This window comes from Phocoena sinus, chromosome 8 (genome assembly GCF_008692025.1).
Source record: "Phocoena sinus isolate mPhoSin1 chromosome 8, mPhoSin1.pri, whole genome shotgun sequence".
NCBI classification, from domain to species: domain Eukaryota; kingdom Metazoa; phylum Chordata; class Mammalia; order Artiodactyla; family Phocoenidae; genus Phocoena; species Phocoena sinus.
In genome coordinates, this window is record NC_045770.1 from 22,218,284 (window position 1) to 22,243,397 (window position 25,114).

At 37.8% G+C, this 25,114-nt stretch overlaps 1 protein-coding gene across 4 annotated transcripts in view; it reads right to left on the reverse strand.

Moving 5' to 3' along the window:
* Positions 1-21,732, reverse strand: part of ZC3H12C (zinc finger CCCH-type containing 12C) — a 70,147-nt gene extending 48,415 nt beyond the window's left edge. The window contains exons 1-2 of one of the 4 annotated variants that reach the window (XM_032640837.1): positions 21,427-21,732; positions 20,050-20,110 (exon numbers count right to left, since the gene is read on the reverse strand). Coding sequence is in view for 2 of the 4 variants with exons in the window: in XM_032640834.1 (XP_032496725.1) it covers positions 21,427-21,450 (24 nt within the window). In the remaining 2 variants the exon portion in view is untranslated. Of the gene's footprint in view, positions 1-208; positions 211-2,381; positions 2,389-20,049; positions 20,111-21,199; positions 21,282-21,426 lie in introns of those variants that run through there. The other 3 variants (XM_032640838.1, XM_032640834.1, XM_032640835.1) reach the window with 3 other exon arrangements.
* Positions 21,733-25,114: the final 3,382 nt, after the last annotated feature.

Below are 25,114 nucleotides of genomic sequence, written 5' to 3' on the forward strand. Positions count from 1 at the left end.
AATCCTAGTCAGAAACTCAACCCATCTCTCCTTTGATGCCACAGCACTGTACCTCTCCACTCCTGACAGCACCCCTCACTTCCCACCTGCCACGTGCTCATGCGTGCACATCATTTCATCTCAGGCTGAGTGGTACCAGCTGAGGACGCTGCATGTCTTATTCTTCTTCGGGTATTAAATAACTCTATTTAGCAAACTAACTCAAAACTTCTTGACCAAAAGTTTAAGTGAAATTGACAGATTCAGGCTATAAAGAATAATTGTATCAGACAGAATTAAAAGAGGACTCTATTATTAGAGGTCTCTGTTCTTGCTAATGGTCTAGAAAACAGTGTAATGGTACATTAAATGTAAAGGAACTCAAGAAAAAATATATAAAACATGGTATACAGCAAATTATGACCCAATAAAAGTTCTTTGTTAATTATAAGTTTGATCTAAGTATAAATTCTTGCTAATAATCAAGACAGATAATAGTTCCTTACATACCAGCTCGTATAAGATGAGAAAATGAAATGCTTGAGTTAGTACTTCCAATGGTCCTCATTCTACTGGTTTAGACAATTGTCCCAGTGTGCAAGAAACTGAAAAACTTTGAGAGGCTAACAAAACGAATGGTTGTGTTAGAAAACGCTCAGTCAAATTAGCACAGAAGTTCACAACACAATTTTTCTTTACTGAGTTCTATTCATATCAGAGGATGATATAGCAATTTAGATATTAAATTTAGAACTCTGAGCATTTAGGATAAGATTCCTTCTAAATGCAAATCATCATATACTATAAGTTAAATCTAGACTATGAATCATCCTAAACAGCTGCCAAAACAATTCAACTATAAACTCTAACAGGCCAGAGATTCTTGTGTTTTGTTTTCTGCTGTATCTCCAGCAACTAGCAGAGTGCCTGGCAAACAGCAGGTGCTTAATAAATATGTGCTAAATGATAGCATTCCAATAACTGGGCCAAAATCTCTTTTCCAGATTTATTTGTTCTTTACAACCCTTCACATAACCTACACTCCAGCCAAACACAAGGATTTAAAGCAGTGGTTCTCTTAATTTGATCGCACACTGGAATCCTCTGGGGAGATTTAAAATATACTGGTGTAAGAGTTTCATCCCTAGAGATGTTTATTTATTTATTTATTTTTTGGTCTGGGTGATTCTAATGTATAGCCAAGTTTAAGATTCTTTCTTCTAAAATAACTTTCTCCATAGTTTCACAGGTTAAAATCTTATCTATTAGTATTGAAGATTCAGCTAAAACCCCAACTCTGCCATGAAACCTTCCCTGGAACACTGTTAAACCTATCTTTGGATTATTTGAGTTTTGCACAGGGCCTGGCATAAGGTTAGGACTTGATAAATGTCTGAGTGGTAAATAACTCTGGGAGCATGGCACATAGCAGAAACACAGTAAATATTTATTGAAAAAATGATGTATAGTTGGTCCCTGTTATCTGTGGATTCTGTACTTGCAAATTTGCCTACTCACTAAAATTTATTTGTAACCCCAATAAATCCTCGCGGTGCTTTACAGTCGCCCCACGGCAACGTGCATGTGCAGAGAGGCGGAACATTTGAGTTGCCAGACAGGCATTCCAGCGGAGGCTGAACAAAGCCCTCATGCTGACACAAGTGTCTTAAAAAGGGCTTGTTAGTGCTATGATTTTTTGCATTTTTTGTGCTTTCTGTTGGTGAATTTGCTGTTTAAATGGCCCCCAAGTCTAGTGCTGAAGTGTTATCTAAGTGCAAGAAGTCTGTGATGTGCCTTGTGGAGAAATATGCGTGTTAGGTAAGCTTATGTTCAGGCATGAGTTACAGTGCTGTTGGCCTGTGAGTTCAGTGTTAATGAATCACAGTACATATTTAATAAAGTGTCTCTAAACAGTACTGCATGTACAACAAGGTTATGTATTGATTGGTCCATGAAAATGTTCTGACCGGAGGCTTGCAGGAACCTAATCCCGTATTTCCTCTAGAAGCAATGGTTCAGTATTTGCAGTGACTTCATAGAACATAACTACAGTTGCCCCTTGAACAACAGTGGTTTGAACTGCATGGGTCCAGTTAAATGTGGATTTATTTCAACAGATACATAAGGGACTATGTGATTCTTGGCTGGTGATCTGGGATGCAGAACCCTGGATAAGGAGGGCCAACTGTGAAGTTATACTCGGATTTGACTGCACAAGAGGGTCGGTGCCCCTAATGCCTGTGATGTTCAAGGGTAAACTGTTCAAGAAAACAGATTGACTGTAATTTCATCCTCTCTTCAGAACTCTTAGTGAATCTTACCTGTAATTTTTAATGCCAGTTTCATCAGCAAACGGGCCACCTCCTAGGTGCCAGGTGCTGGGGATACAGCAAGAACAAAACCCAGTCTCTTCTCTCACCAAACTCACAGAGGGAGAGAATGTAAACAGTAAATACACGTCAGGTGATGGTAAATGCTATAGATAACCTTTTAATCAGGGAAGGCCTTATGATAGGGTGGTATTTGTGCAGATACCTAATGAAGTGAAGGAATGTGTAACAGGAGGAGGGAGGGTTAAGTACAAAGCCCAGAGATGAGAGCATCCACAGGACAGCAAGGTGGCCAGTATGTCTGGTGGCAGGTGAGCAAGGGGAGGAGTCAGCAAATGAGGTCAGAAAGGTCAAGGTCAAGACCAGCCATGTCATGTAGAGCTTTGAAGGGCAACGCACCTCAAAACTTTACACAGCATGGGAATCATACAAGAATCTTTTGCATGTATATGCTTCCAGCTACTTAAGAATTAGTTTGACAAGTTTTAATAGAAAAGCTGCTGTTGGGAGTTCGATGGAGATTGTGTTGTAGTAATCCTTGCTTAAAAAGCACTACTGATTTACTATATTGTTTAATCAAGAATAATTGATTGAAATTTCCTCTTTCAATACAGTTCCTAGATTTCTTTGTAGGGGGCTTATAAATTTCTTTTTAAACTTGTCTTAAAATATTTTGCTTTTATTCTTGCTGTGAATGGAGGTTTCTTTCTTCCCTTATATTTTCTAACTAGTTATTGTTGGTGTCTAAAAAATAATTATTTTTATTCTTGTACATAAAACTTTAGTGAACTAGGTATCTCAGTGAACTCAATGTTTCTATTAGTGTTTCACTGAGGCTCTTGGGTTTTCCAGGCATATATAATAATGTAAAATCATCAGATTGCCTCTTCCTTACCAATTTTTACATCTCTTGCTTCATACTTCTGTCTAATTACATTGTAATGTTAACAATGGTTATTTTGTGTCATTCCTGATATTAATGGGAATGCGTCTAGTGTTTTATTATTAAGCATTATATTGATGGCTGGTTAGGTTGTACATACATATACATATAAAACATACACATCTATCACATTGCGCAAATTTACCTCCTCATGCCTCATCTGTTAAGAAATAAAATACACACACACACACACACACACACACACACACACACATAGTTGTTTTGAAATTTAATGAGCTAACACATGTAAAACACTTGACACCTGGAACAGTGCCAGGCACACAGTACGCACTCAGTAAGTGTTAGCTGTATGTAATTATAAGTTTATATACAACTATACATTTACACACCACATAATATGTAGCCTTTAAAAAGTCACTTATAGAAATGTTTTCCTCCTACATGAAAGATTTAAGAAAAAAATTAAAAATGTGTATTGCATTAAAATGATATATTAAGATGATCATAATTTCTTCTTTGAGTTACTAATATTGTAAACTATATTAACAGATTTACTAATATAGAAACATTATTACATTTTGGAAGATGATACTGTATATGCTGGTATTTCCTTAGGAATTTTTACATCAATAATCATAAGACTGGCTTGTCATTTTCTTTATTTGCTTTGCCACATTTGGGTACTACTATTTTGCTGATGTTAGAAAAGGGGTATGGTATTCCATCCAAACTTTTTCTCAATGACAAACCAATTGCCCCATGTACCAAAGGGAATTAGACTAGACTGGGCCATGTGTTCCTATACAGGCAGCACTATTTCTAATATCTGATTTACTGGTATTCTGAAACGTGTACCTGACCCCTTATTATAAGTTCTAGGGTAGAGTTTACTCCAGCATGGGGTCCAAAGAAAAGAGGATGAGCAAGAGAGAGATCTTATAATTTATGGATATAAGAACCAACACCACAACACACCCTCTCCCAAAAAGTATCCAAATATCCTGGACAAATTACACAACTGCTGTGTTTCAGTTTCTTCAACCATAAAATGGGGATAATAACAACACCAACAGCACAGGGTTGTAATATATATAATAACTTAGAACAGTGTTTGGCACATAGTAAATATTATTATCTTAAAAGTTTATACTAAAAGTGAAATTTCAGTACAAAACAATAGAAAACCTGATTTTCATTATTTTATGTTCTCATTAATATAATTCTAAAGTTCTGCCTTTGTTCCTGATCTCAGAACATGAATTTTGTAAAATTAATAAAATAATTTAGAACAATGTTTCTCAGAGGGAAAGGGGAATGACATTTAGTTTGGAAAAGCCAAACATACCTATCCTTTTTTGTAAGAAAAACTACTCAAGATTTAAGTGTCATGGAATACTTTGGCTAATAAGGATAATTAGAAGACAATAGTATCAATAACTATGAGTATCTTTGTATGGTGACACATCGTAACTAGACTTACCCTGGTGATCGTTTTGAAAAGTACAGAAATATCAAATCACAATGTTGTGTAACAGGAACTAACATTGTGTTGTAGGTCAATTATACTTCAAGAACAAACAAACAAAAAATAGAAAGAGATCAGATTTGTGGTTACTAGAGGCAGGGGGTGGGGGGAGGGGGAATTGGATGAAGGTGGTCAAAAGGCACAGACTCCCAGTTATAAGAGAAATAAGTACTAGGGATGTAATATGTACAACATGATACAGATAATGAACACTGTGGTACATTATGTGTGAAAGTTGTTAAGAGAGAAAATGCTAAGAGTTCTCATCACAAGGAAAGGTTTTTTTTCTTTTTATTTTATTTTATTTTTCTTTTTATTTAAATTTTGTATATATATGAGATAATGGATGTTCACTAAACTTACTGTGATAAGCACGACGCGCAGGCTCAGTGGCCATGGCTCACGGGCCCAGCCGCTCCGCGGCATGTGGGATCTTCCTGGACCGGGGCACAAACCCGTGTCCCCTGCATTGGCAGGCGGACCTTCAACCACTGCGCCACCAGGGAAGCCCTGTGATAAGCATTTCTTGATGTATGTAAGTTGAATCTCTATGCTGTGCACCTTAAATATATACAATGCTTTATCTCAATTATATCTTGATAAAACTGGAGGAAAAAATATTCAAAAAAAGATAATGGTAGAAAGCTTAGTAAGGAACATGAGTATAAAAATGGCTGGGAATCAGTAATTTAGAAGAAATACATTGATCTGATGATGGGCAGAAGTGAAGGGATGTGGGAGAAAATGGAAGTAAAATTAGAAGAAATTATAACAAGCACCTGAAAGGAAACAAAGGTTTTTCTTATGGAAAATGAGAAAATACTTCTTTCAGTTTAACAATATAGATGGTGGACTGTGCAAAATTATTTTAAAATAAATGACTGTAGACAAAGATCAGCCATCGGCTCCCACCTCTCTCATAATTTCATTAACTTTTAATAAAGTAATAAATTAGTATACTTTTCAGAATTAGCTTTCTCTTAAGATCTGTAAGTTACTATCAAAAAATTAAAGCCATAATAATTTTCTCCTTTAAATAATTGTTATTTAACAAATCTTTTATGGAAAAAAATCCTATGACTTAGGAATCTATTTTCTTGATAGTAATATCATTAAATACAGAGTAATTTAGTTCTTATGGCATTTTTACAGATGTTAGCTAGGTGATCAAATTCTATTGTAAAATGTGTACAACTAATACATTTTAAAAGTAATACTCTGATGAAACGCAGGACAACAGCAGCCTGGTCCATGATCACCCAATCAAGCTAAATCAGAGGTTAAGCCAGTATTCAATGAATTCATGTATTCACTCAAGAAACATTTATTTGAATGCCTACTATGAGAAAGTGACATTGAGTGAAGAAGATGAGAGAGGGTACAAACATGAATACGGTTGCTACCCTAAGGAATATAAATTTACTAAAGAAACCAAATAGATGAATGCCTATAAAATATAGCGCATGTCAAAATTAATGCTATTAATAGTGATATATCATAGAATACAAGAGACAAAGACATTGGCTCAGATTGGAGAAGGTTCTGAGAGGCAACATATAAGCTGAGAACAGAATGATGATGATGACACATTCCTATATATACTATGGTGTATGTGTCTGTGGTAGGGCAAGATGGGGAGTGGGGTAAGGTAGGGAAAGAAAGGATTTTTGCCCAGAGAAAACAGGATCAAAGGCCCAGAGACGTGAAAGATGATAAAATATACAGAATACTGTGAGATTAATACTGCTGTAGAAGAGGCTAGAAAGTTAGGATGTACTTAGTTCATGGAAAGTCTTGAATGCTATACTAGTGTTTCAACTTTGTTATTGGGAAACTACTGAAGGTTTCTGAAAAAGGGAATAGTGTATTTCTACCCACATTTTAGAAAGGTAATTAAATCAATATAAAATTAAATATAAAATTAATATAAAATTAAAAATATAAAAATCAAATAATAAAATAAATAATTTATATATAAATCAAATCAATATAAAATTAAATATAAAACTAATATAAAATTAGAATTATTGATTTTAAAAAAAGAAAGGTAATGGGGAACCACTGAAAGTTTCTGAGAATGTGAATGATGTGTTTTTAACTACATTTTAGGATGGTAATTCCAGCTCTATTAGGTTTGAGGGGGCAAGAAACTCAAAGACAAGTTAGGAAGGTATTATAATACATAATGGTCTAAGCAAAAGGTAACTGGTATCTAAAGTTATGCAGAAAAAAAGAAACAAATATGAGATATTTTCTAAGATGAGCCAATGGGTCCAGTAAGGATTTGATAATAAAGACAAAAGAGGAAGGAGTAACAAAAAATAACTGATGGCACCAAATGATACAGATACACTGCAGAATGACTGAGGACATTGGGTAAAGGTGATTAGTGACGACTGAGGGATTTTTTTCGGAGATATGAAGACAGGTGGGGTGAACAGGCAGCTGCTCCTAACCAAGTTTTTATGCCATAGATCCTTTCTCAGTCTAATGAAGGCTATACACCTCTTTTTGAAGTAATGCTTTTAAATGATAAAGAAAAACAGAGACTGCATTACAAAGAAGCCAATTATATTAAAATATCAAAATATGTAAAAATGTGATATAGTAAAATATATGCCTTTTATTAACACATTAAAATAAGATGTAGCAGCAGACCTAATAACTACCATGATTTTGAAGTAATTAAAAGTAAAAATGATATTTCAGAGTATTTACTTCAACTGAAACATGATAGGGAAACATTTATGATTTCTATGGATGACACAGTCATATATGCTGTTATTAAAATTGGACTTGTTGCTTACATTCATAATTGAAGGAAATTTCAATCAGAGGATATGAATATAAATACATAAATTTTTTTCCCACCCAACATCACAGAATGCCCAAATTCTATCCATGGACCCTTTGGGGGACCACAGAACACAGGCTAAAAACTCCCAGTTAAGGAGTAAGTGTGTGCTGAAGAAGAGATGACAGCATATGTATTCTTTTAATAAGTTTGGCAGGAAAGGAATAAGATATAGAAAGATATTTTGGTGGGTAGGGAGGGTAAGGTTTTTTTTTTCTTTTAAGAACTTTAAACCAGAAGAATGGATTTAATGGGGCAGGAGAGAAAAATGGTATGCCCACCTATGTATGAATGAAAGACTGGGAATAAATAAAAGGACAATAACTTAGAGGAAAAAAAAGAAGGAATAGCAGTGAATTGGGAAAACAGAGTTGGTTCAATGAGGCAAACGTTGGCTCTACTTTAGCCTCTAATTCTCCGTCAAAATTAACCAGCCTACCACCCTCAACCCTGCAGTCCTTTCCCAGCCTCCACAAGACCCAGAGGGCCAGGACTGACTGGGGTGAAGAGTGAAAGGCGAGGACAAGCACTGCCGGCAGGAAACTGCCAATGTTCAGGAGCAGGAAGTGCGTTCTTGTTGCTCTTCTGCCTCCTTTTCTAACGCATCTCCAGTCTTCTTTCCCAGCTCTCAAGATACCTAGAGGCTTAATGCTGCCATTTGGCCGTCTAGATACTCCCATCCTAGTTGCTCCGTCCAGTCTCCCTTCCCACAAAAATCAAAACTCCAAAAGAAAGATCATTGAGGGTACTGTGATGTTTATATGATTAAAGTAATTATTAAATATTTAAGTATGAAAGATTCTTGAGGAAGGGGCGTAAGTACAATGGATGCTCTAAGGATGGCTTGTTAAACCAAGTGACTATTTATTTAGATAAAACGATTGATGAAAGATTTTTAAATATAAGAATCTTAGCGTAATCCTGGTCTCTGGACCTCCTTCCTTGTCGGCACCTTTCCTCCTCTGCACTTGTGTGTGCATATGCACACATGTGCATGGAGAGAAGGGGGTGCAGGGAGGACAGAACCAACTTACCGCATTTCTCACTCTTGGAAGAGATTCTTAAGCCTTTGGGTTTAGTAAGCAAAAAGCTACTTTATTGGGAAGCAAAGATTTAGCAATAAAACAAATTAATCAGTCTTCAGACCCAGTATTTCTATTTTTTTTTTTGGCCATGCCATGCTGGCATGTGGGATCTTAGTTCCCCAACCAGGGATTAAGCCATGCCCCCTGCAGTGGAAGCACAAAGTCTTAACCACTGGACCACCAGGGAAGTCCCTAGACCCAGTATTTCTAAAATAAATGATTGTTTTATTTTATCTTCTAATTCTGATTATTTTTTAAGAGATAATATAAAAAGTTGAGGAAGAGGTTAGCACACATTGAGAAGAAAATTATTTCAGGATTTTGATCAAATATAAATCCATGTTGAACTGGATTAGCTTATATTAGGTGTTTATCATAAAATAGTATTCAATCTATTAAAATGCACATAAGACTTAAGTACTCATTTGCTCTCAAAGTGGGAAATAAACATTTATGATCTACCTGTTATTCTGAGGAATGCTCAGGCCCAAGACTCAGCACCTGGTAGCACTCTTGCCAAATTGGCATTCTGGCTTCTGGCTATCACTCAGGAATTCCAAAGTGTTTTCTCTACCTGCCACATCTTCACTCAGGTGCTCTCCCAGCATGGGATGGTCTAGAAGCTAAGTTGCAGCTGTCAACATGGCACATGCTTCCCAGCCACCTAGGCTAGCAGTAAAATTTTCTACATCAACCAAACTCACAGAATTAATTTTGTGAAATTTTTCCTTATAAGCCAACTCCTTATGTTTTTTTTTCAAAATCACACTTATACTACCTATACTCTAAACCTAGTCTCTCTCCTAGTACAGAAAATTTTTCTAATTTGTGGATCAGTATTTGACTTCAAACATTAGCTGCCTCTGATTCCCTACTGAGGTTCTTATTTAAAAGGGAGGGATTAAAGACCTTAGGACCTAGCAGAGCCTCTATTTAATATAATCAAAAGACCTGAAAGAACACTGAAAAATAGAGAACTTAATGGGAAATAAAAGAGCAGCAATTTAAAGCATTTTGTTTTTCTTACTTATAGGGATCACTAGAATTGTCCACCATCCATTTTAAAGAATGTGGAGTATTTTCTATAATTCTGTCATTTCTCTTGGCCAATGTATTCATCCCATCCATAAACAGGTCAGGAAAGAACTAATTTTTATTTCCAAAGCTTTACAATTTTGGGGGTGAGAGTATTTGAAAGATGCACCCTGAAATACTATAAACTGGTAAAGAGCATAGTGGGGCCCATGGAAAAACAGAGCTGCTGGCTCAACTTCCAACCCCAGGAAATCCTAGAACACACACAGAAGGGAGCACACAAGGGCCAAGGAGATGTAGAGATCTGCAGGCAGAGATGCCCCATTTAAGGAACTCAAATACTTTTCAAACAAACTTAGAAATCAGCTTATTTTGAAAGTTACACCATCCTATCCTTACACAAAGATGACAAAAAGCCCTGACAATCTAAAGCTTTAGATTTACTTCTTTTATCCACAGGCCTTAAATGATGATGATGGCGTTAAACTCCAGGGTATATGTGTATTTAATCAACAACAGCAACAACAATTAAAATGGCTCTTATCTGAAGTACTCACAGAGTAATTGCTAGGGACTTTTTTTTTTTATTTTAATTTTTTATTTTTTGCCGTACGTGGGCCTCTCACTGTTGTGGCCTCTGCCGTTGTGGAGCACAGGCTCTGAACGCGCAGGCTCAGCAGCCATGGCTCACGGGCCCAGCCGCTCCGCGGCATGTGGGATCTTCCCGGACCGGGGCACGAACACGTGTCCCCTGCATTGGCAGGTGCACTCTCAACCACTGTGCCACCAGGGAAACCCTACTAGGGATTTCTTGACTTCAAAGATAAGATACAGAGGACATTTGCACTCGACTGACCAACTTTTTCAAGGCATTTAGGAAAAAAACATAGAGAATGGAAGTATACTCTGACTATGAGATACAAAAAATGAGAAGTCAGCATCTGATAACAAAAATTTTTTTAAACCCTAAAACTCCCAATATCTGTACATTAAAACTCTCTTCCAGATAACCCTGCAGTTAAAGAAAAATAAAAAATAAAATTACGGACATTAAAAATGGATGACAATAGAATTATAACCTATGGGATGTGGCCAAATTAATACTCAATGAAAAAATTAATGGTGTAAATGTATTTAATAGAAAAAAGAAATAAATGAATTAAACATTTAAATTAGAAAGGTTAAAATAAGCAAACAAGCCAAAATAAAGGTAGACAAAGTAAAATTAAAAGCATAAATAAGTAAATTAGGAAGCAAAAAACGTAGAAATGGTTAATATAATGGAGAGCTGGTTCTAAATATGAATGAATGAATAAATGAATAAGTGAATAACTTCCTAAAAATGTGACCAAGAGGTTGAGGAACTCTACAAATTAACAATACAAATATAATGTTCAATGAAATGGAAGGGTTTCTTTGCATAAATCTTTATGCCAATAAATAAGAATCCATAATTGAAGCCGACTTAAGAAAAGGTTGTAAGTGAATAACCATGGAAGAAATAAAACCTTTGTTAAAAATTTATACCCTCTATTCCATTCCTGACAAAGAATGCTATACCCATTTTTTCTGTGGGTGTGTTCTGGCAAAACCCTTTGTTACTGAGATTATTCTAGGGCACCTGAGAACATGGAAAGCATCCCAACTGGTTTATGAGGCTGGCCTAATTATGACAAAACCTAACAAAGATGGCACCAAAACTAATCAAATATATGTATAATCTTACTTATACTTTATACAAAGTTCTAAATATAAGAAAGGTAAGTTATATAGTATATAGTATATTCAAATTATAACAATACACATTTAACCAGTAGATTTCATTCTATGATAATAGATTTTTCTAATATTGAACACTGTTAATTCAGTTCATTTAATCATAAGTACTGATTAAAGACTTGCATTGGATGGGTGTGGAAGATGAAAGAGACATGAAGAATCAAGAACTTCTAGATCTATGGTGTGAGCAGCTGAGAAGATGGTAGTAACATTTATTAAAGTGGGGAAGACTTGGAAAGGGTCAGATCTGGAAGGACAAAAATTCTGTTTTAGATAATTTTGTTTCAGATACTAATAGCTATACAAGTAGAGCTGTTCCAAGACATCTGGGTAAAAGAGAGAAGTCAGTATTGGAGATAAAAATTTGGTAGTCATTAGCATGAAGATGGTATTTAAAAATATAGTTTTGCATGGATGGAAAACTGTACAAAAAAGAAGAGAGTCCAGGATTCAAATTTTAGTAACCCAACAATAGGAAGACACTACCTAGATCTGTGAATGCCATATCTTCATACAGTATATGTTGCTATACTTAATCATTTTTTAAAACATGCTAAATCAGGACTTTGTTACAAAAATTATTTAACAAAAGCCTTACAATATCACAGGGTGGGTTTCCTGCTGGCCCCTGAAAACTTCAGTTTCAGTAGCACTGTCATTATTTGTGATTTGTAAATTATTTGAATCTTTTTTGGGGGGTAGTCATTTTTAAACAGTTTTCTGAAAGATGCCTCAGAAGCTGAGTAAGGAGGGCTCTGGGACTATGACCCTAAGACTTTATTTGAATAAGGGTTTTATTCCAAGGGGCAAATTTGTTTCATTTACTTTAACTAGTATTTTATAAATATAATGTAATAGCAGACAATGCTGAAAAGTAAAGTGGGTCTCAAAGTCTGTATCATTGAGACAAGGATGGAATCATTAAGTGGGTTGAAAGCAGCAAAATTTCAGCCTTACTGACATTTAGGCTTATTTAAACTGACTGTATGTTCAATTTAAAAAGAAGAGAACATGAGTCAAATGCTGAAAATATAGTTTTGAAGATGTGCCTAAAAGATACTTAGGAATTTAACAATTTAAAGGAATTCTCCCATAATATATAAATCTATTTTCAAGTTTCTCACATTTAGCTTTTATAGATATTTGCAGGAATATGTGTATGTAAGCAGGGGACACCTATGTCAAGAAACAATAGCCACTGGCATTTAATAAATGAAATAACAGGGAGAAAGACCCAGTAAAATAAGAAATAAGCTCAAATGCCTACTATCACTGTTCTATGGTTTCAACCAATGCAATAAGACAAGAAAAAAAAGTTGAAATATTTTTAAAAATTTATATTATTTGGGGGTCACTTATAATATATCCTGAAAATCAAGACAGTCAACTGAAAAAGTATTGGAACTAAGTATCCTGAAAATCAAGACAGTCAACTGAAAAAGTATTGGAACTGAGTCCTACAGTATAACGGTACATAAAAGATGGTTATTTAAAATTGACTAACTTTCCTTTATACCACCCACTACAAGGTATAAAATATAGGCATACCAAGTATAGAATATAATGAGGTGAAATCTCATTCATAATTAATAATGACAGCTAACATCTCTCAAGGGCTTATACTTCAATGTACATTATTGGTTGATAGCCATAACCATGATATTATATGATATTACCATGATAATAGGTACTATCATCACAATTTCACAAAGAAACTGAGGCTTAGGAAAATATAGGAAATTTGCCCATGATCACACAAGCGTCAGAACAGGAACTCAAACTCAATCTCTCTGACTCTACTGAAGGAGCTTCTTAGCACTATTATTTCATTCTTGTTTATCAAATTAACAAAGACAGGCTGTGAAGGGAAACTGTGATGGGTGCAGAGAGCGACACACATGCATTTCTAAGAATATAAATTGGTGCAACTTTTCTAGAGGGCAATTTGCATGATCACATCTAGGAATTTGTTTAAAATATATTCATCAATGTGTACAAAGATCTATATACATGGACATTTATCACATTGTTCACTAAAACAATAAAAATATTGGTCATACTCTAAATACTCAACAATATGAGCTTGATTAATTTGCAGTATTTGAATGTGTTGAATGCATTCAGCCAATAAAAATAATCTTTTTTTTTTTTTTTTTTTTTTTTTTGTGGTACACAGGCCTCTCACTGCTGCAGCCTCTACGGCTGCGGAGCACAGGCTCCAGACGCGCAGGTCCAGCGGCCATGGCTCACGGGCCCAGCAGCTCCGCCGCATGTGGGATCTTCCCGGACCGGGGCACGAACTCGTGTCCCCTGCATCGGCAGGTGGACTCTCAACCACTGCGCCACCAGGGAAGCCCAATAAAAATAATCTTTTAAAAGAATATTTAATGATACAGGAAAACATCGTATATTGAATGAACAGCAAGAAACAAAACTACATATGCATACAAATTTTTTAAAGGATGTGTTTATATTGACTAGGAGATTAAAAAAAAATGAAAACATTACCACGACTTTAAGTTATCTCTATGGGAAAATTATAGATGATTTTTCACTATCACTTTTACTTTTTCTCTATTTTAAAAACGTGATAAAATAAATATGTTAAAATATTTAACTCAAAATTTAATTTTAAAAGATAAAACGAAGTAGTCAAAATAATAGAAATGCACTTTGGAAAACATCTCTCCTATTTAAAATTATTTTTTCCTATGCATGATATTGCTAATTTTAACATAACGTTATGAACACAATTTTTATGTTACTTAAGGCATTTTTCTATCTTAGCAAAAATAGAAATAATGCCTACTTTATCAAAATAGATAATTTATTGCACACTTCCAGCTTTTTAGATCTGTACTAATCATTTACAATTACAGCAAAATTCCAAGAAGTACCTAATACATAAAATCGCCAACTCAGTGGGGCAATTCAAAGAAACGATGACTTAAAAAACGTCTAAGTCAACAATGAGGAGGCAGCCTCAATTATATGGGAGAACTGCTCCCTATAAGTATACAAAATAATAAAAATAAATTATAAAGTAAAAACCAAGATGTGAAACAGACTAAGTCACAGAATAAAGGATAAAATTAAGCCCATGTAATTTTGAATAGGAAATGAGTAGATGACTAAGAACAAAGAACAGAAACTAATTTTAGCTTCACCCTAAATGACATGAAGTAATAAATTTAAAAGCCCTTTGAAAAATCTAAAATATAAACTTACATATTAAAAGCAATAACAGTAAACTTGATTTTTTAGGTACTTTTCATCTGGTAAGCCCAATTACCCAGAACACAATTAAAAGTCAGTGAATAAGTAGACAGAAAAATAAAACAAACAAACAAAATCTCTGTCTAATCAATTCAGTGAATACTGCTAAGTCATTTTATAATAACATTCACTGCCTTCTATGTGCCAGGCACTTTTTATACTCATTAGCTTAAATCAGTAAAAACAACTTGCAAAGTACAAGAAATCAAAGAGAAACTGAGTTTTGTCTAAGGTCACAGCCAGTAAAGGACAGAGCTGGGATTCAAACCCAGGTCTATCTGATTGTTAGAGGCCCCAACTACTCTCTGAAAGTGCAATTTCTCAGTTCTCCAACCTAGACAATCTGCGAGTCCTAAAGGCCTTTAATTGCTGCCTAAATACTTTTATGTTAGCCATAATATTAGCTGTTGTCATTCAGTTTCACAGTCCATAGCAGTTATCTTCTTCAAATTAGAGGGAAGAAGTGACAACGTCAGCAAGGAACAGCTAACGGCAAGGAAAGAAGACCAAAAATCATTAATATACATCAACAGAAATCATTGAGTTCTGCTGTCCTCACCAACTTTTTTTTTTAAAAAAAAAAGCAAAACAAGCATTGTTATTTAGATAGGATAAATCAGAAATCTTGATAACCCCTGTTCTATCACCTGGAAGATAGGCAAAACAACAGTATAAACTTTATACAATTGTTGTAAAACTAAATTAGATAATGTAAGTAAAGTGCTTAATACTGTACATGGCATAAAGTTAGTGCCCCATAAATGTTAGCTATTATTATGCTTCATAATAAGTGAAGTTATAGGTTACATGTTACTTGAAGGTAGAAAAATATAATCCATGTATTTAAATTTTTCCATTTAAAATAGTTAAAATGTTTTGTTCTTGAAAGACTTTAAGACTAACTTCTAGAAATTTGCCTTTATAATATCCTTCCCCAGCTAAGTGGGGTAGATAAGGGTAAATGCATGTGACCACTCAAGAAATCACATCATACATACTAAGTTAATTTTAAAATGTTTGGGTACACAAATTGTGTTATTTGCTCTACTGATTACTACGATCATCTCATAGCCATCTACTGACTTTTGTTCACCCTACCACATCAGCAGGTCCATTTAAAGAACATACTCTATGGCCTTTAACAATAAAAACACATCCATGAAGTATCTACTAGGTATTAAACACTGTAGAAGACTTGGGATAAAACAGTGTAAACCAAAGTCCTTGCCTAAAGACTACAAACAAGATAAAGAAGATCCTAGGCACTGTATTTTGTATTATCAGTTAATCCTTATGACAAATCTATGCCCTAGCTAGTATTTTTTTTTCTGTTTTATAGATGAAGAGCAGAGACACAGAAAGCAAAAAAGAAATAAAGAAGAAACAGTTAATTATCACCAAATATACAAGTGTTATAGAGGGATTTAAAGTATTTTGAAAACACAGGGGAGTAAAAAAATAATTTTGCCTAAAGATGGGTGACTAGAAAATGCTTGTATTTTAAATTTAAAACTCAAGTAAAAATTCTGTAAAGTATAACTACAGGAATAAAAAATAGGAGAGTGTTTATCAAAATATTTACAGAAGTTATTTATGGGTAAGAAGATTCCAGGTGGTTTTACTTTTCTCTTTGCTTCTTCTTAATCAACCTGCCTACTTTAATATCTTAAAATATAAGTAGAAAAAAGTCAGCATTAAAATTAGATATTAATGTTCATCTAACAAACTCAAAAAATTTTACAGTTAATAGTTCATTCAAACATGGAATGAAATCAGCTCTTTCACGCTTTTCTGACAAGTGTACATACCAATACAGCTTTTCTGGAAAACTTTTTGGCCATCAAAGACCTTAAAGCTTATTCTCTTTGATCATTACTTCTAGGAATCCATCCTAAGAACACAGATGCAGAAAAAAGAAAAATTACTGGGATGTTCAACTAAGCATTATGATTTTGAAATACTGGCGGAAAACAAATGTCTAACTGAAATAGGAGAATGATTAAGTAAAATGATATGTTCTTAGGAAGAAAATGTTTGAAATATTTTTAATGTCATGAGAAAATCCTTAGTGAATGTTAAATGGGGATGGAAAGGTGGGGCACCAAGCTCTATAAACTCCCAAGAGAGATGATTCTATTATATAGTTTAAATCTCACAATAATATATTAACATGTATTAGGTTAAAGAGACCTTAATATTTCGTACTTAGCCTAAGTTGGGACACCTGCTCTGCCATTATTAACTGTGAAACCTCTAGCAAGTTATTTAACCACACTGTAGTTTGGTTTCCTCATCAGAAAAAAAAAAGTATTGAAATACTTCTTTATAGGAGTACAGTAAGTATTAGATGCATTAATATATGTAGAGCACTTAGAACAGTGCTTGGCACAGTGTCACCTCCTATTAACAATCTTAACCTACAATGGAGTAAACCCAGTGAGATCTAAGCTGAGGCCTGAATAATGAGGTGTGAGCCAGGCAAAAGATGAGGGGGTATAGGGGAATAATGTCCAGGCAAGCAGGAAGAACTTGGGATTTTTATTCCCTATGTACCTTTAGAAATCTGATAATTTATCTTAAAGGCAGAATGCTTTGAGTGTTCAGACATCTGCTTATGGGCTTTACTTTATGCCAGTTCACTGGGCATAAGAATCATCATGCATGCATCTCTTAATTTTGAAACAACGTGTATCAACATACGAACATACACACAATGACACACTTTTTATAGAACTAAAAATAGTATCACAGGAAGGAAGAACTGCCCAGTGGTTAAGGGCATGAGTTTTAAAGTCAGACTCAGGGGTTCAAACTCCTTCTGCAATTTACTAGATGTGTGACTTTGGACAAGTTATTTAAACTTTCTGTGTCTCAGTTTCCTCATCTATAGAATGAAGATAATAAAAGCAAGCATAAGCATGACATTAGCACATCAGTGCACAATACACAATAACTATTATTATGTCAGCTATAAAAACCAAAGATGGAATTGATATCTCCACATCACAGATCTGAAAGTTATCTTTATGCCACTGGATCCAAAACACAGTGTGCCACAGCAAAGGAAACCATGAAGCAAATGAAAAGACAACCTACAGAATGGAAGAAAATATTTGCAAATTATGTAACCGACAAGGGATTAATCTCCAAAATATATAAACAGCTCATACAGCTCAATATCAAAAAAACAACCCAATCAAAAAATGGGCAGACCATCCAAAGAAGACAAACAAATGGCCAAAAGGCACATGAAAAGATGCTGAACATCACTAATTATTAGAGAAATGCAAATCAAAGCTACAATGAGGTATCACCTCACACCCGTCAGAATGGCCATCATCAAAAAGTCTACAAATAATAAATGCTGGAGAGGGTGTGGAGAAAAAGGAACCCTCCTACACTGGTGGGGGAATGTAAATTGGTAGAGCCACTGGAGAACAGTATGGAGGATCCTTAAAAACCTAAAAAAAGAGCTACCGTATGATCCTACAATCCCACTCCTGGGCATGTATCTGGAGAAAACCATAATTCAAAGCAATACATGCACCCCCAATGGTCCTTACAGCACTATTTACAATAGCCAAGACATGGAAGCAATCTAAATGTCCATCAACAGATGAATGGATAAAGAAGATCTGGTATGTTTATACAATGGAATATTACTCAGCCATAAAACAAGAATGAAATAATGCCATTTGCAGCAACATGGACGGACCTAGAGATGATCATACAGGAGGCATATCAGCACTTAAAACACAATTTTTTTAAAGAACATTTGGTATTTTTGAACCCCAGAATCATGATATTTTAGGCTTAAATTTGAATTCCTGATTTAATATGCTTCTGTTATTCACTGACCTTCTTACTTAATATTTTTCTTTCCAATAAAACTATAACCTTGAAACCATCTTTGCCACCTTAATCATCCACTACTCCTATCATCCGGGGAATGCTCCAGACACACTGGATCACCTACTCCCTGCTTTCCTTGACTCAGGGTATCCATTTGGAAATGACTCCCACCTTTAAGGCCTGGCATGCCACCTTTCTCAGTGCCTGAATTTCCTACTTCTTTGCTTATGGCACGTAGAATATTCCATCTAGCTTTATATGCTGTTAATAATCTCTCTTCTTTTAGAGGTCAGGGTCCTTATACAGCACCTAGATTGATACTAAATAATTATTTGCTGAGGTAATAGAAGTTTACCAGTCTCAAATGAGCAATAACTGCCAATTAGTTTACAATTCTACATTCTAATTCTAATACTAAAATGATTAAAAAAACCCTCCTACTTAAAATCTTACGTTTGCTTCTTTAAAACTGCTATCAAATAAGAATGAAAGTAGAATTCTTTTGAATATATGTAGAAAAGCAATTGAAAGCACTAAAAGGGTATAAAATGATATAAAAATGGTATTAAAAACTATAAAATGATAGCAACGCTTTTACATCTGTTACAGTAATTAAAATTAATGTAGAAAACACTGTGGTGTGCTAGAATGAAGACAAGGTAACCCAGTTGTAGAATGAGAAAAATACTTAAAAAACACTATATCTATTGAACACTCGGGGTTCAATTTGGCAGATGTAATCCATGAAAACATAGCTCCAGAGAAACCAGTAATATAAAATAGGATAATTTTATTAGTATGGTAATTAAAACAAAAATGTAGTAAAAGGAAATGACTAATAAAAACTTCCATCAGCATACAAACATTCCAAGTTTGTGTTTCCTATAATATTTTCCATTATAATAAACTAGTTCATTAGACTTCCATTATTAAAAGCAGGTTAAAAAAATAGTGGCCTCTTTTTTGTTGTTTTGTTTAAAAGTTCATTTTACTTTACATATAGAGTTTAAGTACCTGTGTGATGACCAGATGCTAGAGGTAGAAATGTAACCTACTTTGAAAGCAAAATCCATTGTTAAACTAAGTAAAAATACTCAAACATTTCAAATCATAGATACACAGTTACTAGACGATTCTGATGTTTAGGGTATCTTCAAGTAGACAGATTAAGGTAACTTAAAATCCAAATGCCAAATTGGAAGAAAGCAGGTGAATAGAGAGGCAAGTCTGAAATAAGCATCTTCTTGGGGTTATCAACACTAAGACAATTTTACAAATATTTGGTGTAGCTATCCTTATACTCGAACAACAGACAACACCAAAATTGAGAAATTGCAACTAAAATTAATTGCATATGTGATTAAATAAATGGAAGTCATACCGTCATACCCTAAATATATTAAGACTTTAAAAAATATATAACACATTACCTTCCCACTTCTTGTGGTTCTCCAAGTCCCAAAAACTTGTATGAGGCATATCCACTGTTTTCTGTTTATAATATACATTAGAAAAACTACATGAGGAAATAAGTGAAGAACTGATGAATTTCCCCAAATTTCTAAATATACTGAGCCCCAAGTATCTCTGCAACTATTCTAAGATGGTTAAAAAAAAAAAAAAAAAATCTGGATCAATAAACGCCTCATGGGCCTGGGGATATTCCAACACATTCTTGCAACCAACAGGAAAACTTTCCCTAAATCTGGATTAGTATTTCTTCTCTTTATCACAAAACACAGAGCACAGACCAGGATTGTTAACGGTTACCCAAACAGCAAGAAATGCAGTTAGGGTGATCAGTACTTGGAAGCTTAGACTGTTTTTAAGGTCTTGAAGGGGTGAAGGACGAGACAGTTGAGGGAGGAAATGCGGGATTCATTTCTCCAAGTTACATCTGTAACACCTCTTTGTAGGGAGTTAAACATGGGGACCGGTCCGGCTAAATGAACGCAGGGTGAAAATGGGAATTTGGCTGGACATTGAGGGGTGAGGGGTGCAGGAGGGACGCGGGGGCAGAGGGGCGTTTCGCCACGGCCCGCCTGGGTGTTTGGCTGGAGGGATGGATAATAAAAGCTAATGGCTGGGGCTGTATCCGAGCTGTCGGATGCTGCCTCACCCCCCCCCGCCGCCCCCCCCGCCTCCCAGCGCGCGAGGTCTGAGCCTCAGGAGAGGGACTGTGGGTCCGTTTCCATCCGGGGCGCCCGGGTCCGCCTCCATGTTCGGCGGCCGTGCCCTGGGGCGGCCGGGAGTGGACCGAAGTCCTAGGCCGCGGGGCCGGAGAGACCGGCCTCCCCTCGCCCGAGATCCCCGGTGGGGCCGGCTTTGCCGCCCGGGAGGATGCGCTGGGCTTTCGCTCGACCCCGCCCGAGCCCCGGGAGCAGCCGGGGCTCAGGGACTCGACTTCCAGCGGCCCGACCTGCCTGGGCCTGGAGATCCGCCGGCGCGGCCGCCCCCGCCACGGCCCCTCCGGCCGGCGCGCGGGCGCGGCCTCCCGGCCCGCGGCCCTCCCCTCGCCCAGCTCCCTCAGGGCCATTGTCGCCGCTGTCCGCCCCTCCACCCCCTTCCCGAGGGACAAACCTGGGGGCCGCTACCCGGCATGGCCGGCCCCGCGAGGAAGCGGCAAGCCGGCGGCGGGGCACGCAGCGACAGCAGCCACTTCGGCCCTCCCCGCTCGGCGCCGCGCCCGCCCGCCCAGCCCGCGCGCCCTCCGCGCCGGCCGCAGCCCCGGCTCCCCCTCCCCCGGCTGGCACCACTCGCCCCCCCGCCCCCCACGCGCGCGCACCCGGATCTGTTGCTCAACCTACTTTCAGTCTCTTCTCATCAGCCATCACCACATGCCCTGGAAGCGGGGCCGCCCCGGGACCCTCCGGCGGGCGGCCGCCTCTCCTTCAGCTTCTGGCCGCCGCTAGGGCGCGGGGCGAGTGGGAGGCTCCCCCATGCCGCCTGCGCGCACACCGGCCACACGCCGGGGCCCCGGCTCGGCCCGCCGCCCGCGCCGCTGCTCCGCGGGGAGAGCGAGCCTGGATCTCCCGCTGTCGCCTCGCCCCTAGCCCCTAGCCCCTCGCCCGCCCGCAGCGGCAGCCGCAGCCGCTGCGCCGGTACCTCCTCCCCTTTCCTCTTTTCCTTCTCCTCCTTCGCCTCGTCTGGAGCTGAGGTTGGCAAACCAGCACCTGCTGCTGGAGATCACCGAGAACTGAAACAGGAAACCCCGAACCCAGGGGAAAACCCGGGAGGCGTGGGGAGGGGTGAGGGGAGCTGCTGGAACCTGTCGGGCTTGGCCGGGCCACTGCGGCCGCAGGAGGTTCCCGCTCCGCCTCTCCTCGCGCCCAGCCTAGGGGTCCCGACCTCCCCGCTCCGCTCCCCCGGCCCGGGCCGGCGGCGCCTCTCGGCTCAGCTACGCCTCCTCCACCCGGCAGTACCACGGATCATTCCCTGGGCAGCAAGGGAATCGAGCGGCTGCCTTCCTTTCCCGTGCTAGTTTGCTTGTTATCAATATTCCGTAATGAGGAAAAACCACACCCGGCATTAGCAAGACCAATGAGGGAATTTAAACAAATGAAGCTGTTGGGATTTTACCCAGAGGAAGGACTTCTTTCAGTAAGGAAACTGGCCTTGTTGGAAGTGGCAACATGTCCAAATTGAGGTGAAAGTCAGGTTGAATCCAGATCTCCTTCGGGAGGTTGGGAGGAGAGCCCTCTGCACGGAGGTGGGCTCCTGAGTTGCAAGTGTGAAAGCACTGAGAGCAGCGGGTCTTTCTACTTTGTGAATTGTCCAATACCCACCACAATCTAGGCCAACATTTCAGAAATGTTCAAATCATCTCACTCACCTGCCTGTGGAATTGTCACCAGGTGTGTCACTCATAGCCTTGGGCAGGATGCATCTGCTTTTGGAGTGAGAGGGAAAGGAACATCTCCGTCCCTGGATTGTGCCTCTACCACGTGCCACAGACCTGGCAGCTGCTTTAAGTGCATTAACTCGTTTAAGTGTCACCACGGCCACCTGAGCTAGGTGTTATAATCCCCTTTATCCCACAGAATATTGAGATTAGAAAAATTTCCCAAAAGTACACAGCTTGCATAGGAAGGATCCAGGTCTGTCTGCATCCAAAGCACATATTTGTTTCAGTGGACCTGAGTTCACACCTTTGATCACACTTTTCACCCTTAACAAAATTATTTCTTGCCTCTCTGAATTGTTTTTAATGAGGGCATACTTGCTTTAAGCATGGATCAGTTGAATCTGATTGGGCTGCTTAATGGTAGTGATATCCGTGATGCTTACTGGGGTTTAAACTTTATAGTTTCTCTATTTTAAAAAACCCTGCTTTTATGGCTCAGTTGAGCAGCATAGATGTCCCCGCCTCATTGGCCAGCATCTGTTGCTCTTTAGCTATGGATGATATGGGGTCCCAGCTGAGAGCATCCTGCTGGCTGGTGTCCATGGCATGCTGACACTGCGAGATGAAAGGAGAGCATCTCACTGAGCCTGCTTTCCACTACAGCAGGCCAGTCTTGGAACCTAGTAAATGAAATAGTAGACTGGTAGGTTTTTTGGGGGACATATGAGAATTCTCTGGTCCACATTTTTAGTACCACCTTAGGAAGTTTGGCAACCTTCTGTCTGCAGACAGATCAGTTTGAATTGGCAGGAAGGGAGGGATGCTCGGGAAAGAATTCCCTGTTCACTGAGCCAAACCCTCAGAAGCCTCTTGAGCAGTATTAGGGAGTGGCAGGGACTTAGAAAGAGGCTGGCTTGCTGACAACAATACGTGACGGCATCTATGGCATGATTTTAGTGAGACCAGGAAGTTCCCCTATTCCACAATGTACCACCCACACAGTCTACTTATTTCCCTCAGTTGACTCAGCTGAATTCCACTCAATATTGATAAAGCATGGTTATGGGCCAAGGCACTATACTAGGAACTTTGGAAGTGAGAAGTATGAATAACTATTACAGTTGCTAACATTTAGTGAGTGCTTATCATGTTCCAGGTACTATTCTGAGCACTTTTATATTCTCTCACATAACACCCACAAAACCCCTACAAGGAAATAACTATCACTGTTTCCATTTCACAAATGGGAAAACTGAGACCAAGGTTAAGGTCAGTAAATAACAGTGCAAGGATTAAAACACAGGCATTCTAACCCTACAATTCAGGACTCATTATGTGAATGATACAGTAACTGCCCTTAATTACCTTACTGTGCAGTTGGAAGATAAAAACATGAAAGTTAAAAGAAAACTAAGAAGGCAAGAGAATTCTTAACTGTTAAATATGTGTCACGGGTAATAAATGCAATGAAGTTTCAGAGGACAGAGGAATCACTTTAGGTTGGAATGGTTGGAAAGACATAGAAGATTATTCTGGGTTTCAAAAAGGGGAAATTTAAGCTAGATAATGAAGATGAATAGTATTTTGATAAGCAGAGAGGATAAGGAAGGGCATATGAGTGGTACAGCATAAACAAAAATAGAATGCCAGGGAAATCTGGGAAATAGGGATAAAAGAAGCTGGAAAGGAAAATTAGGAAAAAATTACACAGATTTGCAAATAAGAGAGGGAGAGAGACAGACAGAGACAGGCAGACAGACAGAGACAGAGTTTGAGCTCAATGTATCCTATATACACTGGGAAGTCTGTGAAGGATTTGAACAGAAGGTAACATGGAGAATATCCCAATTTAGTAAACCCAATATTGTATTGGTTATTGGATAGTTTGGAAAAGGCAAGGCTTGAAGCAGGGAAACAAGTTTGAAGGCCAGTATGGGAGCACTGACAGGGAATAATGAAGAAATCGTGAGGGACGTGAGGAAGGGACCAGTTAGTGAGACATTGTGACTTAAAAAAAATCACTGAGGCTTTGTAAATGATTGGATACATTTGATGGAGATGAAGCTAAGAAAAGGGAGAAGTCCAAAATGACTTGGGGGTGTGAATATGAAACCTGTAATACCACTGACTAGGAAAAAAGGGAAGTTAGGGATAGAGGAACTACTGTTTTGAGCAAATGTTTAGAGGAATTTGGTTTTAGGCATGTATTTGTGGTAATAGTGGGGATATGCTTGTGGAAATGTTTCATAGTATTATCTAGAAAAGGCAGGGAGTTGGGTAAATGAGGCTTTTATCTGCTACTGAGAGAGTAAGTATGAACACTTTAAATGGTCGCTGTTATAACAATAACCAACTATGGTTTTCATCTTAAGTAAACCAGAGTTGAAAGAAAATTTCAATCTCAGATAAATGAGCATTAGGGAATTCCTCTTCTCTTTACTCCAAGTTCTATTTACTTAAAAGGAAAAGAAAATGTATAGGAAAGAAATTTCATGCTTCAGAGAATGTCAGACTGATGAAAGAAAACTTAAGAGATCATTGAATCTGACCCCACTTTTCAGTTTGCGAATGGTGAAAATGAGGATCAAATTTTTGAATGTCTGATACTAAAACTTCGAAATAGGCTTTAGGCAAGTATGGCACATTTGCTA